Source organism: Melozone crissalis, unplaced genomic scaffold (genome assembly GCF_028551555.1).
Source record: "Melozone crissalis strain CALT ecotype California unplaced genomic scaffold, PUWL_Pcris_2 ptg000068l_1, whole genome shotgun sequence".
In the NCBI taxonomy this organism is placed as follows: domain Eukaryota; kingdom Metazoa; phylum Chordata; class Aves; order Passeriformes; family Passerellidae; genus Melozone; species Melozone crissalis.
Genome location: NW_026535846.1, coordinates 18,789,275 through 18,807,550, shown reverse-complemented (window position 1 = coordinate 18,807,550; position 18,276 = coordinate 18,789,275). Strand labels below are relative to the sequence as shown.

Sequence of the window (18,276 nt, the reverse complement as noted above, 5' to 3'; positions counted from 1 at the left end):
ACAAACTTGGACTATTTGCAGACAATTTCCTGGAACTGACACTGTTTTAAAAGACAAAGCCATGGTCCTGAAGCTATCAAAGATGGATGTGATAGGAAAGAGGGAATCCTGTAATTGGATGCATCTACCATTAAGTTTTGTCAATTCATTTTTCCTTTTTCTGAGAAAAGAAAATACCCACGTGGCAAAGATGAGTGATGACACCTTAGCACACCCTCTGTCATCTTTCTTCTTTATTATTTAAAGAGTCCTTAGAAATTCTCAACATTCACTGCACAGGAAGATCCTGACTGTGGTCACCCCAAACACTACCCAGGTTACACCCAAAGTTTGTGGAGTTTCACTGCACTGAAGCTGAAGTTAGAACCAGCCTTGCTCTTAGCACAGGGCTTTCAAAACTAATCCATAACTGATAAAATCCCAGCGTGGAGTTCCTAGTTTGACAGGAGCTGCCTGCTTATGTAAACATGCCAAGCACAGTTACATTAACAGCAAAAGGTAAACTTTAACCTTTGCTTCTCAAAGGATAAATAATGATCTCTAAAAATCAATGCCTAGCAAATTCTTGAAAGAAAACTGCTTTGGCTTAAGCCCAACAGCACTTTATTACAGCAGTAGATAAGAGATTCTCAGTCCTGCCAGAAGATTGCTTTACAACAGACCACAACAAAGAAATTAATATTTACCCCAGTGAAAGAAATTGCACGATCCTTCTTCAGAGGTAAGGCACAAGTGTGAAGAAGCAGCTCCTGCAGATGCTCATCCTCCTGCTGCCAGGGAATTCCCCTCTGGCTCCAGCTGCTCAGTGGAGCAGACACCTTGAACAGACACTGCTGAACAGACACCTTGACCTGGGCTCTCACGTTTGATTCAAGGATGCAGAAATGCAGGGGGCAGTTTTTCCTGGGGTGAGATGTTCTAATGAGGCAGGTTAAAAACCCCAAACTCTTGACTTGGCTACATCACTGGCTTTTATTGCATGCAGAGGTTTGGACCTGGCCTGAGGAAGGGCTGCAGAGGCTGAGGCAGTTTCTGTTTCCAGTGCCCACTTGGGTAACAGCAAATAAACCCAGAGCCAGCAGACCTGAGCAGCTGAGAGCTCTGTACTGCACAGCACACCCATTTCCTCCTCTTATTGTCTGAGTTTCTGGAACTCAGCACAATCAAGTGCCAAGTTATTCCTTCAGTAACAACATCCAGGCTCATTTAATTTCTTCAAAGAGAGGAATAGAAGTAAACCAAAGTTACTGACCAAAATTAATGGTGCAAGATGGAACTGCTCATGATCTTTAATCTTAATTCTGATTTGGTGCAATGTGGCTGCAGCATTGCAGGAGTTCTGAAGTGACACAAACTAGCACAAGCCATGGACTCCCCAAGCACTGGGGTCAGGACTGCTACAAATAGAGGCCAGAAAAGGTTACCAAGGCTTGAATCCATGACAGGCTCAGTTTACACATCTTCCCTGCTCACAGCAGTGGAATTTCCTTCAGCTGTTGCAGCAAAACCCATCTCCTGTGTCTGTAAACAAAAGGACAAAGGAGTAACTGCACCTTGAACGAGGGTGTTTGCCTCTGCCCAGGGTCTCACTGGGTTTGTTCTCTGCCTCTGCTCCACAACGAAGCACAGACAGACACACTGACTTTGGAATGGCTTCAACCACAGCCTTCCTTGGCTGCAGCTTGCCATCAGCACATAGCTGAGCTTGGCTTCTGGGAATCCTGCACTTTAAAATAAAAACCACACACTATCAATCCAATGCCTACTGATTGTCCTTTTAAAAAGCATTGGCTTTGTGGGACCCCACTTTCTTTTGGATTTAAAATGTTTTCAGCTTTTCACTAAAATTCACTACAAGATAACAACATTGCTGCATTCCAATTCCTTTCCAGTACCTCCCAAGCTGTTCAAGAACCACAGGGACAATGTGCCATTAAAACAGCCCCATTACTCACTCACACAGCTCTCCTGTTGAGTAATTCACTCTTTACCTTACACGTGGATTACATAATTTATGACCCTTGCTTGGCAAATTACTTAATCTGGAGGACTGGCACAGTCACACAGAGACAAACACATTTACCACCTGCTTCCTTCCTGAACACTGCCACTCCTCCAGCATGGATAAAACTTTGGTTTTTCCAAGTCCTGAACTACACCATTCTTTAAAAAAACTACCAAGAGAAGGAAATGGAAGCACTTCTCAACATTCAGGCCACTGAGCATTGATCTGTCCTGTTGCTTCAGAGACTTGTTCCAGGAGTGTTTCAATACTGCAGAGGCGAAGTTTTCCCCCCAACATTAATAAACCAAGTGTGACTTAGTCATTAGAAATGAACTCTTAAAAAGTACTTGAAAGGGAAGGAATTGACAATTTTCCTACAAATGAAAACAACAGACAAAAATTAAACTTAGTTTTTAAAAAGTATCTTATCACCCTTTATTGCCAGGTGCCTCACAGTGAAATGACAAAGTATCACAATCAGTTTTATGTAAATAAAAAATTAATATCAACAAGCTCCAAATCTCTCTATATTGAATACAATCAACCATAAATAAAACCCCCATGCATTAAAGCTATTTCTGTATTATAAAATACCATGTGACCCCATTCTTTAAGACATCGATTTTTTCACAAATATATAACTTATATAAAAATTACAATATACATTCTTACTTTTATGTGACTGTATTATTGCATTGTGAAATGAACTTAAGTGACTCTTAAGGATACATTTGAGAGGCATTTCAAAGTGTTTCAGTATAAATTAATAAAACCATGTCTCACAATAAAACTTTTCCCATGTTTTATATTAACTTTTCAGTGTAACAGATTTGTCTATTGGGTCTGAAATCTTCTAGAGCCCAAGTCAGGCACGTGGTTACCCAGGACTCACAAGAGTGGCATCACCCAGATCTGAGTTTGCTTTTTTAAAGCCATTGCATAGCACCTTTACTAGAAATTACTAATACAGATATGTGGCTGCAGCTCCTTGCAGTCAGGAGTAAAGTATTAAATAACCCTGGAGGTTCAGATGTCTGAGCTGAAAGCAGAGAACACACCCAGCCAGAATACAAAACTTTCCATCCTTTTCTCCCACTTTCTTTGGCTGCAGTTTGGGAAGGGTTGTCTTTAGCTGTCCCTGTTTCAAAACCAAAATCTTGTCATTTTAACCCCACTGTGTGGGGACAGTAAACAAATACTGGTGATACAAATGAAACAGACAGAAAATTACCCTGCCTTGAGGAGAAAGAGAAATCTCAGCTGATGAAAAAACTAAATTAGAAAGTGACAATAACATCAGCAGCATCACCACCGACCTTACAGCCCATTTTCTCCCACCCCTGCCCTAGGCAGGGACACCTTCCCTGTCCCAGGCTGCTCCAAGCCTGGCCCTGGGCACTCCCAGGGATGGGGCAGCCACCTGCAAACCTGAGCTGGAACAATCCTGTGCTGCTCCCTCCTCTCACCCATCAAACCATGGCACAGCCCAGGGACTCCATTCTGTGAGCCACAGAACTGCATCCCTGCTGTGCTGCCATCAGAGTGGGCAGAACACTCAGTTTAAGTTATGGTGTTTAACTCTGAGGTTTGGTTCCAGGCCAGTGCTGCCCTAAGGAGCCATCAGAGCCTGCACTGCAGCCCCAGCACAGCTGTGGGCAGCAGGGCCATGCCAGCATGAGCAGCACCAGGGCTGCCATGGAGCTCCTGCCCGCCCAGCCCAAGGGACACCAGAGCCCAGGCAGCCCCACCTGCACCTCAGACATTCCATGAGTGGAGATGCCCTCAGTACCTGGGCAGGGCAGGGCAGTTTCTGGCACCCAAGTTTCTTGGCTGTGTCCCAAGGCTGCTCTCCTGGAAGTGCTGGTTCACAACAGCAACCCTGCAGCTCCTCTCCCTGCTCCCACCAGACCAACCCCTGGGCAGTTTTTCATTATGGCCTGAAAAATCTCACCCCAGTAAACTCCTGCAACATCTGCATCATCTCACCTCTCCTGTTGACTTGCTGTGCTAGCACATCACTCAAAGTTAGAATTTAACAATTTAGGAGCAGAGCAGATGGCTTTTCCTTCATGTTTTTATCCAGAATGTTATCCAAGGGAAACAGATAATACAATTTCTGGCATTCAGTCATGCACTTGAAAATGATAATTTCTTCACAATTTTCACTTATGTCTTCATCTGTTTCCCTGGAAATGGTAGATGAAGCCCAGCCATCTAATTTTTTTACTCCTCTCTCTGTGATGAAACACTAAATGTGTCATGTCCAGGAGCTCTCTGAAGATTGATTTAATATCCTCTGATTGCTGCCTGAATTCTGACAGTTGCCTGGGCCTTTAAGAGATGATTAAAGAAACAAAAGACATTAAATCCTGTCAGCTGTCCCAGGCAATTTCCACTAACAGAATTCTTTTAAACTTCACGTTTTCTGACTTCACCTTGCACTGGACTCTGTGTAAAAAAGACCATCACTTCCTAAAATTTGGATTTTAAAATATCAATTTGTTTCTGACCCATCCTAAAAGCTTTTCTTCTTTTGCTCATTCATCATTTGTGCCTTCTGCACATTCCATCCTCACAACTTTGCTGATCCCACAGGGACACCAGGAATTCTGCCTGTATTTCACTGGTCATTTGATTTGGCATCAGCAGCCTTGGAGAAGGATTCAGGTTGTGAAATTTCTTCTGGAGAGCAGGAGCCAATATCCCATCACATCCCAGTGCTGAGAACAGCAGCACTTCAGGCTTTAGCCTTCCATCCACACTATCTGGTATCTCTTGCTTCCCCCTCAATTTTACAGCAAAGCCCATATTTTCCTTAATTAAAAAGCAACAGAATGGAGAAAAATGGAGGATAAACAGAAGTACAGGGATATGCACCATGATCAAAGCAGTGTTTGAAAGTTTCATCCTAGGAAACTTAATTTCTAATATCATTCATGGAAAAACACGGAATCTCACAGAAATCCTAAAAATCAATGAGATATTGCATACAAACTTGTGGATGAAAAAGTTGGCTGCCTACTATTTCTGCATTTTTACTGTCAGCAGTTTAAACCTTGAAACTACAGATCTCCAACTTCCTAAACACTTCTAATGGATTTTATATAAATTCAGTATCAGTTTCATGGATTAAGCAATTCAAACACAGCTCCTCCAAGGATCAGAAGGTGAAAGCTGATGCTTAGTTTAGAAAGGAAGTTTAGAGATCAGTTGTGTGGTTTTGCCCAACTTCAGAGACATCTGAACACAGCAGAGGTGTGCAGGACAAGGAGTTGTTTCCATTCACCTTTGTGAAAGAGGCAAACAGTACCAAATTATTTTGTGATGAAAAAAGTGACTCTTTTACACAAGCTTTAAAGCCAATGCTGTTCACATGACACAACCACAGAGATTTTAAGGACACTCAGAACAGCAGGAACTTGCACTTCATTCCAGAGCTGAAAGATAAAAGACAAAGAAGCCTCTGCAAACCCCATCCCTCACATTCTTCATTCAGATCAAGGAACATCTGAGCCAAAGCAGAGATACTTTTGCATTTTCAAATATCCTTTGTGAAGTGACATTTATTAGCAAGTTTGGCACAGAGAAGCCCCACTGGGAGAAGACACTGACAAATCTTGTTTTCTCAGTGTCTCACTAATGACACTGAGTGAATTCCCACTGCTTATATGGAGTCAGGAACAAAATAAGCACTAAACAGAATCATGTAAGTCAATAAAACAAATTGGAGATAAGAAAATATCTGATGAAATTATACCTCACAGAGTATGCATTGTAAAGATTATCCCTTCCCTTCTTCCCTCCCCCTTATCTGTAACATTTTGCATTTTGTAAAGCAGACTTGGCTTAGCTCCTGGTGCTGTACATGTCCACATCTTCTGGGCTGGACTGGCCATGGTCTGCAAGTTTTGGATCAGGCTTGAATTTTGATTTCTTCACTGTTCCTGTTAGAGATAGTGAAGAAATATGGTTAAAAAGTATGTTTATACTTGAGTTGTAAGGAAAAAGGCTTAGTGACACATGTTGAGAATTTCTGTACTACCAAACACTTGGAAAAGATCAAAATCTGTCTGCTCCAGTTCAAAGTGTGTTAAGGAGGATGAGGGCAGGTTGGAACACTGAGCACAGCAGGGGATGGAGAGCAGGACCTCTTCTAACTCTCCAACACCCCTTCCTTCCAGCAGAGTGAGAGCAGAAATTGTGATGCTTTGCCCAACACGTGGAAAGGAAGGGAAAGTTTGAGGCATGGAAAAAGCTCCCTGGTGTTTCTTCTTGCCCAGGAGCAGATGCCACAACCAACCCTGCCAGATCTCCCTGCAGCTGCTGCCAGAGGGCAAGAATTCCAAATGCAGACAGGCACTCTCACCTGGTTTCACTTCTGAGCTTCCAAACCCACAAAGTGAGCTCAGTGAACCCCTGCAGCCTCCCACTCACTGAAGGACAGAGCACAGCACATATTTAATGATGCTGCAATTGCAGAGCATCTGGGGGATATGAAGGCAGCTTTTCTGGGGCTGTGGCTCCTGCTCCTGATCTGCTGCTTTTCTAGCTGCATCACTTGATCCAACAAAGGGTGTTACATTCTCCTGAAAGCTTTGCCCCACTTGGACTGAGAAAACAAACATCTCTGGCAACACAGATTCATTTAGGGCAGGGATATTTTTGGCTGTATTAAGGACATGAACTAATTCCACCTATGAAAGCAACGACAGATCTATAAACACAAACCCAATAAAGAGAGTTTGGCCTGGAGCAAGTGTAAAAACAGATCAAAGCATTCCACAAACTAAATCAGAAAAAATTCAAGTGCAAAGCAAAGATGTGAATGCATACAACAGTGAAAATAAAGGAAAAAAAATACTGAAATCCTCATCCAAGTATGTTCTGCTTGCTTTCCAGAAAAAAAAATCTCTGATAACAATTCCTTCCTTCCAAGTGATTTCCTTGCAACAAATAACATTTAGAAATTGCCCTTACAAAATAACATTACTTTAAAACAAATTTAGTTCTCCTTTAATAGGTAATTCCACTGCTTTCTCTTAAAAATTGGACCACCAAATTTCTGTCTGTTGAACAGGCTGTTGGGTGATCCAGGTGATTATCTCAAGCACTTAAGGTGCACCAGGAACCACTGCAGAAAACCCAGCACAATGAATCCCAATGCTTCATTTCTCAACTACACACCCCTCTTTCATTCCACTATGGATCCTCTCTGCACTGGTAGCAGACGCTGAAAGTAATGAAATCCATTTGAGACTTCAATTTTATAATAATAATCCAAATTAAAACCTTTTTGTATGACTTGCATTTGGATTATTCCTTATTTTGGCCATTGAAAGAACCTGGTCTACATCAATATTGGTTCTCTGACATTATTGAGAGAGAACAGCAAATATATAATTCTATTATTATGACAAGGTCCACAGTGAGAAAATTATCACCTCCCTGAGGCTCTGAAATATGTATTAAATGACAGCATGTAAAATATGCTCTCAAGAATAATATGCACTGACAGCCTGCTCCAGTTTAGAGCAGGAGTAAGTGCAAAATTAAGTCAACTAATTGGATTTGCAGGTTGCCCTGAGATTACACTTGAAATGTTTAATTCACCTGATGAAGGCACTGGGTTTTCATTACTCCGACACTTTACTGCGGAAGATTCAGTTCTGTTAAATGATCCTGACTCAAGAGCAGACCCAGGTTTGGCACTAGAAATTCCCTTCTTTTTCTTATCTTCTTGCATAATTGGTTTTGACTCTTGCTGCAGCTGTGAACCAAACATTAATAAAAGAAAGCACATGGGTATATGCTTAATACATTATTGCAAAATAAAGCTTTCAAGTCTGGGAGCTTATCTTATGAAATTATTTTCAGATATGACATCATGCAATGATATTCAACTAGTCAGCTGCATACAAGGGGCACAGCTGGAAAAAATAAAATTCATGAAACCCCACAGATCAGATAGAATAAATTCATGGAGAAGGGAAATTGCCATGAGGACTGAAGCTGTGGTTTTACCTGAGACCCTCCAAGACCTTCACAAGTTCATTTCCAGGTGAGGAGCCTTTAGCCTTGCACAGGACTGAAACAGCCCTGAGTGTTTACAGAACACTTACTAGCCCTAGTTAGCAGGGGATGGAAAGATAAATCATGGGTAACCCTGGTAAAGAGAAATAGTGTCCTGGGCAGAGGCTTCACTCAGGGGAAAAAATGGAAAGTTAAGAGAAGTGTCTGTACCACATCAATTCTTGTTTAATGACAGTTATGTGAATCTCATTTTCAAAATTCAGGATTCCATTTGTGCTTCTCAGAAGAAATAAAGGGTGAGGAATGCATGCCTATGAGTACTGTAAATTTAAAGCAAAATATTCCTACATATAACTGAGAAACTGAAATTTTCTTTGAAAAGAGCAATGAAAAACTACTGGAGCAAAGCTGCAATTTTACTTGGGAAGTGCTATTTTGTCAAGGTTTTATAAATTTCCACTTGAGGAAAAAAAACCTTTTGGGTTGGATAAAACCCACATTTAATTCTGGGATTACCAACCCAAATTCCATATGTAATTTACAGAAGGTTCATATTGCCCTCTACTCTCTGCTGGCAAGGCTTCAGCTGTTTAGTATGTCCTATTTTGACTGCCTCACTTAAAAACCACACACAAAATCCCCTAAAACAGAGAAAGGAGAGAAACTAGAGGAAATTCTGAGGAGACGAAGAATTATGTCAGAGTTAGAAAGTCTGCTCTGTAAGAGAAGGTTATAGTGGGGAAGAGAATCAGGTGAAAACCTTGATAACTTTTCCATGTGTAGCAGGTCACTATAAAGAGGCTACTGACCATTTACTCACTGTGGCTGCCACGAGGACAGGGCAAGGAGAAGGAATAAATCAGCCATGGACAATTCACATCACAGGGTAAATAAAGCAGACTTCCTGCAAGGGCTGCAGAGCAGCAAGCCACTCACACCTACTGTAATCCTGAGTGTCTTTGGTCTAAATTCAGGGGCTGCTTAAGACCAAAGCTTGAATGAAAATGGATCCTTCATGCCAAGATAAAAAAGGAGCTCTAAAGAGAAACTCAACCTTCTCTTGTGCACCCTGCATGGGACTACTATTGAGAGGGGATCTCAATATCCACTGATGTGAAAACAATTAAACACTGAAGGGACAAAAAGATCAGACTGGGGTTTGTGCCTTGCTTAACACCATCAGTAAACCTTGAACAGCATCAGCAGAAGAGACCACAACTTTCTAAGCTCCCTCTCAAGGTGTGAGGTGTAATGATTTCCCAAGTCCTACCTTGGTGGCAGTTTCCTTGTCTGCCCACAGTGACCTCACAGCCTTGTAGGTCTGGTGACTTGCATAATGTAACTTTTTCCCTGTTACCTATTTTTTAGAAAAACATAATTAACAACAATTTTTATACAGACTATTCAAATGAAATTAATCCTGTTTGCATGAGAACATGCTCAACATCCTAAAGCATTGACTTTTCAAGATCTAGTACATATTTCCCTTACACCAAGCAAATTGTAAATAATGCTTAAATTGGTATTAGGAATGCACCGGGAACATTTCCATGCTAAACCCACTGACTCCAAATGAAATCAAACCCTGATCAGCAAACAGTGTGCTGGCAATGTTGGCACAATAGATGGAGCACCAGGTTAAAGGATCCAAACTTGTCCCACTGTGTTGGAAATGAGCCCAGATAAACCAGAACCTTACCTTGGCAATGACCACTGCCTGAGCTGGGTAACAAACAGCATATCCTACAGCAGTGAGTCCCAATGGATAAGCAATTTTCTTAAATCTAGAACCTGTACAAAGCCAAATATTTTGAATAATTAGACAAAAATGAAATGCAAACAAAGTAGTTGTAGCAATTAAATACAAAGACAAATAATCCCAAACTAGGTTTTCCAATATTATGAAGAATGAGAAGAAGAATTCTATCATTAGTCTGTCTAGTCCTGCTCTGTCAGCTCTCAGCCAGCTCCTAACAGCAATCAGTAATGTCCCTTCATTTACCAAGAATTTATTTTAGTCCCACAGGCTTTTGCCAATGTTTGAGAAGAGCATTCTGACCAGTGGAACTGTTCCAGGCCCCACACCCCCAGGGCAGTGATGGAACAAGGCAGCCCCACCTCTCCTTGCCAGCACTGCACCAGCCAGGCCTGACACCGTGATCACAGCAGCTTTGGGAAGGAACTCTGGGGGGGGGTTGTCCAGGTAAACATAAGCATCTAAAAATGGGAAAAAAAAGACAAAAAGAAGCATGGCAATTCAGTATCGGTCATTTTATTTTCCACTTAAGAAATAAAGGTGAAAATTTTGATTTTACTGAGAGTTTATAGATGAAATGAGACTCATATGTGACTTGCCTACCTTTTCCAAACTGAATTGAATCCATTATTCCATTTTTAATGAAGTTATAGACACTCTAAAAGGAAAGAAAAACAAAACCAGAAAGTAAAATCTCTGTAAAAGTAGCTGTTCACACATATCTCAGCACAATGAGACAAAGAAATACTGTGTAACTTTAAAAAACCCAAACGAGTGACCTTCTAGAAAAGCTGTGCAGAGATCTACCCTCTTTGTGACAAACACTTATATTTGTAAAACTTACACTTGCAACTAAAAAATTTTAAAACATCTCTCTAATGTAAGCCCCCTTTCAAAACTGAAACCTCATCAGCTCTAGAATAGGAAAACACCTGGATGCCAACTGCATAGGAAAACTCTATTATAAAATACAATCCTCACTTCCCTAGAGACTTTCCCAGGAAAACTGAAAGAACAACACCGAATTTGTACCACCAGAGGTCACTGCTATTCAGTGGCAGGAACTCACAATGATTAATGGCATTATAAAGTTTGGTACAGATTTATAACAAGAGTGCTTCAGTCATGCTGTCACTGACAACATTTTTACAGACCAATGGAATCACAATTTACAGAAAAAATGAAGATATTTTGAATTTTGTTTTCAACTGTTAGGGTCTACAATTTTTGCAAAAGGAAACCACAAAATTTTCTCTGGCCTGCAGCCAGGGTGAAGCTGCTGTTTCCCAGCAGGTACAAAAGCAGGGACAGGCACCAGTTCCCTCTCCAGATGGAACACGCAGTAACAGAGCTGGAGGAGTTTCTGATGGCTCCTGAGGAACAGCCTGCTGCAACAGACACATGGGATGCATTGTTTGTCTTTTATGTCAGGCACTGCCCTTTGGAAGCAGCTCCTTCTCCACAGACTGCACCTGGAATTCCAGACTCCAAAACACCCTCAAAGTTCTCCCAGCAAGAATTTACCGCTGCTGTTGAAGGAGGGCTCATTTTTCCATCCAAAATTACCTTATGCAACACAAAGACCTGCCAAAAAAACCCTCCAGGGGGAAGTAACCTTTTTTTTCAGTAGTTTAATGCTGAGAGAACTGCAGGAAAGGCTGGGTGCATCCCTTACCTGGCACCAGCCGAAGTAGCGGCCGGTCGTGCTCCGCAGAGCCGTGAGCTGCTGCTGCAGGGGCCCCGGCTGCTCCTCGATGTAGCGCGACGTCCGCGGGGGGGCGCTGTAAATGGGGAGCTGCAAACACAGAGAGCTGGGTAAAAGGGACACAGCCCTGTTCCTGTGAGTGCTGCAAACACAGAGAGCTGAGCTAAAGGGACACAGCTCTGCTCCTGTGAGTGCTGCTAACACAGAGAGCTGAGCTAAAGGGACACAGCCCTGCTGCCCTGAGTGCTGCACACACAGCTGGGCAAAAGGGACACAGCCCTGCTCCTGTGAGTGCTGCAAACACAGAGAGCTGGGTAAAAGGGACACAGCTCTGCTCCTGTGAGTGCTGCAAACACAGAGAGCTGGGTAAAAGGGACACAGCCCTGCTCCTGTGAGTGCTGCAAACACAGAGAGCTGAGCTAAAGGGACACAGCCCTGCTCCTGTGAGTGCTGCAAACACAGAGAGCTGAGCTAAAGGGACACAGCCCTGCTGCCCTGAGTGCTGCACACACAGCTGGGCAAAAGGGACACAGCCCTGGTCCTGTGAGTGCTGCACACACGGCTGAGCTAAAGGGACACAGCTCTGCTGCCCTGAGTGCTGCAAACACAGAGAGCTGAGCAAGAGGTACACAGCTCTGCTGCCCTGAGTGCTGCAAATACAGAGAGCTGGGTAAAAGGGACACAGCTCTGCTGTACCCCTGGACCTCATCGGCGGTGCACTGTAAATGGGGAGCTGCAAACACACACAGCTGAGCAGCAGGGACACAGCTCTGCTCCTGTGAGTGCTGCACACACAGCTGAGCAGCAGGGACACAGCCCTGCTCCTGTGAGTGCTGCACACACAGCTGAGCAGCAGGGACACAGCCCTGCTCCTGTGAGGGCTGCACACACAGAGAGCTGAGCAAGAGGGACACAGCTCTGCTCCTGTGAGTGCTGCACACACAGCTGAGCAGCAGGGACACAGCTCTGCTGCTGTGAGTGCTGCAAGCAAACACAGCTGAGCAAAAAGGACACAGCTCTGCTCCCTGAGTGCTGCAAACAGCTGGGAAGCAGGACACAGCTGTTGAGTGCTGCAGTTAAAGGGGGTTTTCCAAGCCTGCAAACTCTCAGTGTTCCCCTGCAGCACACAAAGCCCCTCTGTGGAATTATGAACTTTCAGAGTTCCAACTGACCCTACTCAAGTGGGACTTCACTCTTTGGAAGTGAGAACTGCAACAATGGTGTGGGTTCTTAGAAGCAGAATTATTCAGTATGAAGCAAAGGCATGTGTGTGTGGATGTGTGTACTACTACAAATTGCACATTAGAGAAGGACTCATCAGCCTCATCAGCCAGTATTCTATTTTCACCTTTTCTGACTTAATTTTTGAAATACCATAATAATGAAAATCAGATAAAACTTCACCAATTTAACATTATAACACTTTGTGGTTTATTTGAGCCACAGTGGTCAGTTATTTATCATCACATATTTGCTATCTATTTTAGTTACTGTAATTCAATGGACAAAGCTGCTCTTCTGCAGTTTTTTCTGTATTATTTTAAAGACCAAAAAAGAGGAAGATTCATACCTTGTCTGGCTTCACCAGCTGACTTTTTGATTCCTGTTCTGTTGCTGCATATACAGTAATACATATCAATGGCAGCCCAGAAGAAACAGCTGCCAGCTTTGCCACCTGGGACAGAGAGATGAAAACAGGGAGTCTTAATGCTGAAATTAAAATTTCCCTTTGGATTGATCCAATATGGGATTAAACAAGTCACTTTTAAAGCCTTTTTTAAGCATTATGCCTTTTAGAAATGTCTTCTGACTTAAACAAAGATTTTCTCAAATGATAATGGTAAAGAAAAAGTTGAAGAGCCCTGAACAGTTTTATGTCTAAAATACCAGGAAAAACCAGCAAAGCCACACTGATGCTTCCATCACCTGTTAGGGTAAATTCAGCTGTAATTTACTCAGGATGCAGGAACTCCATTTCTGAAGAATTATTAAAGAAAAACTATTTTAACCTATCATAATTCAGATTGCTTATTTCCATACAGCATGCTACCAGAACAAGACACTAATTTTCAGTAGACACTAGAAAGAAAACTGAATTTAAAAATGATAGAGCATGAGAAAGTTGCATTGTTCACTTAAAAAAAATAATGTATTTTTAAAAGTCCCAATGGATTCTGTTCTCAATGTAAAGGAGAAAGCTACACAGGGAATGATCAAAGTGGTCCAGCTCCTGACTGACAGTAATTGCTTTACTTTTGGGTGCCTGCAGACAAACACATAAATGTTTAAAGGTCCAAGGAAATAGCTGCACTGGCTAACATTTACACTGGCAGTTATCCCAAGAGGATTTCACTCTTTTCTACTGAAATCACAAAGAACCAGAGTGAAAGAAAAAGCAACATCACCTTGACTCCACTAAAGAGGCTTCACTGCACGGAGCTGTTCCTTATCTAATCACAAGGTGCACTAAAAGACCTCAGTTAGCTAAGTGGTTTTTAGTACTAATTTATTGAAATTATTTTATTAAAAGTTTCTTATGAGGCATTATGCATCAAGCAACAAAAATCAGACATTGTTTAGCTAAAGAAACCAGTAAGTATTTCACCTATGAAAACTTCCACAGAAATTACTGACAATTAAGAAATGGCAGGATCATATTTTTCTATCAAACACTAGGAAAGGAGCCCAGAGGAAAACCCCTGCAACAGGCTGGAGCTGTGGAACAGCCTGGGATTGCATGTTCAGCCACCAGAATGACTCCAGAACATCAGCTGATAACTGACTTACAAATAAATAAAAATCTTCTTTTTGAGGAACCCAGGAAATTGCTGCAGGTACAAAAGCCAGGTGACATTTCTGGAGATGAATTCTGCACACACACAGAGCTGAACACCTCCAGAAGGAAAGGTCAGTGGCCAGTAATAAAACATTTCCTGTAACACCACTGCCAAGGTCCTGACCTGCAGCACTGATAACCTGAAGGTTTTTCCCCAGAAATAAAAAACACACCTAAGACAAACAGACATGGCAATATTTTTGATGAGAAGCCTGAACAGCAATTATTTGCTGAAGAAATGCATGATATGCTCTCCAGCAGAAAATTGTTACAGCTACGCCTCTTCATAGCAGAACTGGAGTAAGACCAATCAAAATATAACAATAAAACTGTCAAATGTACCTGGGTAATTTGGCTTTAATTCTTTGCATTTCAAACAATCTGCTTCAAAGTGTTGGAATCTTATCAATGATCAAAAATACAGATTCTATTTAAAAAAAAAAAAAGTAAAAAAGCTACATCCCCTCAAAGAATTGACTATCTTCCACTCAAAAGATGCAGAATACAAACTAAACCATAATAAAACCACATAGTTAATTTATGCTAATCTCCAAGACATTGTTTCCCACTGAAACTGCAAATTCTGTGTGCTTGCTTCAAGAACTGGAAGAGGAAACTTGCCCTGAAGGCAGGAACTGCCTCAAAACAAAGGGAATCAAAGGGTGGAGTAAATGCAAAAATCTGATGCATGGATTTATATAAAAAAATACAACTTCTGTATCACAAAATGGGAATCTACCAGCCAGGGTAAAATAAGATTAAAATTTAGCAGCTACCTCGTATCATATTTTACATTAAAAATGTTAATTAAAAGTAAAGAGTCACAGGTTTATGACTTTCTCCTACCACTCAGATACCTTGAGATGGATCACAAAACTGTCTCACATCCTTTTGCTTTATTTTCCCCACAAGTTACACGAGACATGATTGTCAGAAGCTTGCAGGCCAAACCCAGTACCCTAATTCAGGCATATCTTTATAAATCTCTGGTGACAACCACCAAAAACTCCCCCACAAATGGAACACATCCTTCCACTTCACCTCAACTCCCTGACACTCCAGGGATTTGGGTTTAATCTTGGTAAGTGACCCACAGAGCGTGAAATCTTAAGAAGAATAAAAGTCTTATTAATAAATATTTCATAGTTAATAGTAAAGAACACAATTAAAATTATGTCACTTCACTAAAGGTACAGAATCATTCAGATTTGTGAACTAAGCCAACCAAATTACTTCAAGATCACCCAGGCGGACAGCAAAGCCAAAGACAGTTTCTTTTGCCTTAACAAACTAAAGCAAAATGGTTTATTTTAATTTCTGTCCTCATTGGTACCATCCTTTCCTTTCCAGACATATACACTTTTAAAATGCTTTAAAAAAGCATATATGAAGACTCATGTGATGAACTTATTCATCAATTTGATTGCCAACACTGGAAAACCTGTCTAAATATTTGTGAGAAAGCTTAGATCTTTACATGCATGTTGTTCTGTTTAAAGACACTGTATTATTCCTACAACTCGCGATATTTTAGATACTTCTAACCCTGTTAGCTCGTAACAGCATGATTTTAACAGCCTTGTTTTGGTGATGTACAGCACCACTAGCACTTTATAGTGTCACTACCAAACTATCATCTTGATATTCCTCGAGCTGAAGGTGTTTCGGGGGCTGCGAGTACACGGAGAAGCACCAGAAGAGAAACCCCGCTTTTATTCCCTGTTGCACAATTTACCCAGCTCTCGAATCAGCTCCTTCCCCGCCAAGTCCCACAGCACCAGAGACCTCTCCCTGCCCCACTCCGCCACCTGACCCCGGCTCCAGCGGCACCGGGGGACGCGCGGGCGGGCCGGGCGCTCCCGAGGGGCCGCACGGAGCCGCCCTGGCTGTCTCGAGGCGGCGGAGGAGCGGGAGCGGAGCCCGAGGGGCAGCGGAGCCGCGGGGCCCGGGCAGCGCCGGCCTGAGGGCGGGCGGACACTCACCTTGGCCGCCATGTTGGACAGCGCCGCGTACGGCGCGCGGGAAGGGCCGCGCCGGGCGGGGCCGAGGGGCCGGGGCGGGACCGCGCTCGGGCCGGGCGGGATCGCCCTCAGCCGGCATTGCCCGGAGGCGGGGAGGGATGGATTGCACTCAGCTGGCATCGCCCCAAAGCGGGCAGGGACGGATTCCCCTCAGCTGGCATCGCCCCAAAGAGGGCAGGGATGGATTTCCCTCAGCCGGCATGGCCACAAAGCGGGCAGGGATAGAATCTACTCAGCCGGCATAGCCCCAAAGCGGGCAGGCACGGATTCCCCTCAGCTGGCATCGCCCCAAAGAGGGCAGGGATGGATTCCACTCAGCCGGCATGGCCACAAAGCGGGCAGGGATAGAATCTCCTCAGCCGGGTCGGGCATCATCCCAAAGCGGGTAGGGATGGATTCCCCTCAGCCGGAGTGGGCATCGTGCCAAAGCGGGCAGGAATGGATTCCCCTCAGCCGGAGCGGGCATCGTGCCAAAGCGGGCAGGGATGATCCCGCTCAGCCGGAGCGGGCACCGCCCTCAGCCGGCATGGCCCCTAAGCAGGCAGGGATGATCCCCCTCAGCCGGCATGGCCCCAAAGCGGGCAGGAATCCCTCTTAACCGCGGCGGGCTCGCCCTAAATCGGGCAGAGATCAGTCTCAGCCGCCATCGCCCTAAGGTGGGCAGGGATCCCCCTCAGCCGGGATCGCGCCCCGATCGGGCGGCATCGCGCTCAGCCGGGATCCCCCTCAGAACACACAAAATCCCCCATAAAGCACAATCTAAGTGCAGATAATTCGTTTATTGAAGTCCAAATTTACAACGGAAGTTTACAACTTTTTTTTTCTTTCCCCAAAACAAAAGCTTTGTTTGAATTTAGGAAGAATAAATGTTTGTTTTTGTTTTTGTTTTTTTTTAATAATGTACAGACTATATCTCTTAAATAAGTTAATATCTTTGAAAAAAGAGCAATATGTTCCTTTTTTTAATGTTGCAGTGCAACTTACGACTTACACGTCTGTGCAATGTACCATGAGGTATATGCCCAGTGAGCAACACACAGTGAAGTTTTCCATTCATAAATTTTCATTGTAGACACACAAAAAGTTAACAAGTTATTAATCTGTGATAGAAAACACAGCCGGTTACAGTAATTCACACAGAACTCATCTGGAAAGAGGGAAAAAAGAAACCTAATGGTCATTGCCTATAGAAACTATTGGATTATCTCTCAACATAGACAAGTATAAAATTAAAAATACTGTTGTGAAACTGAAGAAATACTGTGTTATCCAGGGGTTGAAACCTCGTTTGACCTGTATTCATCTAGAACCATTGGTTTTCTCTCTGTAGCATCCACGAGCTGAGGGATTTACTGTGGTACTGATGGAGCATCTGCTTGTCAAAGCATTAAGCACGATGGGCACTATAGAAAAGTTGCAGAATGCTCAAAAACGTACAACTCCAGCATTTCCCTGGCATGGACAGGTGGTTTTCCATTGCCTCTCAGTTCATCTCCCAGCTGATTAGAAAAACAAGGCTGAAACATGGAAGATTACTCGTATTTGAAGCTTGACACTTCAAACTTCTCAGGATGGCTCTAAAATACTTATTTTTCTTAATGACAGAAAACATATATTTATTTAAGAAAGAATCATCCACAATATAACTTTGTGATAAATAACAGTTCTGCCTCTAATACATATATACATACTGCTTGTAAACAAAAATGCCCACAGGTCATGGAGTCTCCATGATTTTTTTTACAAGGCGCTATAGATTTTTATTTATTTTTTCTTTTTTTGTTATTGAAAACAGTCCTAGTGAAAGTTTGGTTTATAACCTCCTATTGCTACAGAAACAGTAAGAATGTTTATATTTACAAAGAAACAAAGACCATGGAGACCCCATAGCGTTATTTGCCAAAGATTTGAAGTCGGTGGGAT

General features: G+C 42.8%; 1 protein-coding gene across 1 annotated transcript; it reads right to left on the bottom strand.

Moving 5' to 3' along the window:
* Positions 1–2,444: 2,444 nt before the first annotated feature.
* APOOL (apolipoprotein O like) lies at positions 2,445–16,336 on the bottom strand. Its single transcript, XM_054289850.1, has 9 exons — positions 16,315–16,336; positions 13,067–13,171; positions 11,467–11,586; positions 10,395–10,449; positions 10,154–10,252; positions 9,735–9,826; positions 9,306–9,392; positions 7,616–7,772; positions 2,445–5,949 (listed from the first exon to the last, which is right to left on the bottom strand). Exons 1-9 carry the CDS (start codon positions 16,324–16,326, stop codon positions 5,852–5,854), a joined length of 825 nt encoding a protein of 274 aa, XP_054145825.1. The 5' UTR covers positions 16,327–16,336; the 3' UTR covers positions 2,445–5,851.
* Between the last annotated feature and the right edge of the window lie 1,940 nt (positions 16,337–18,276).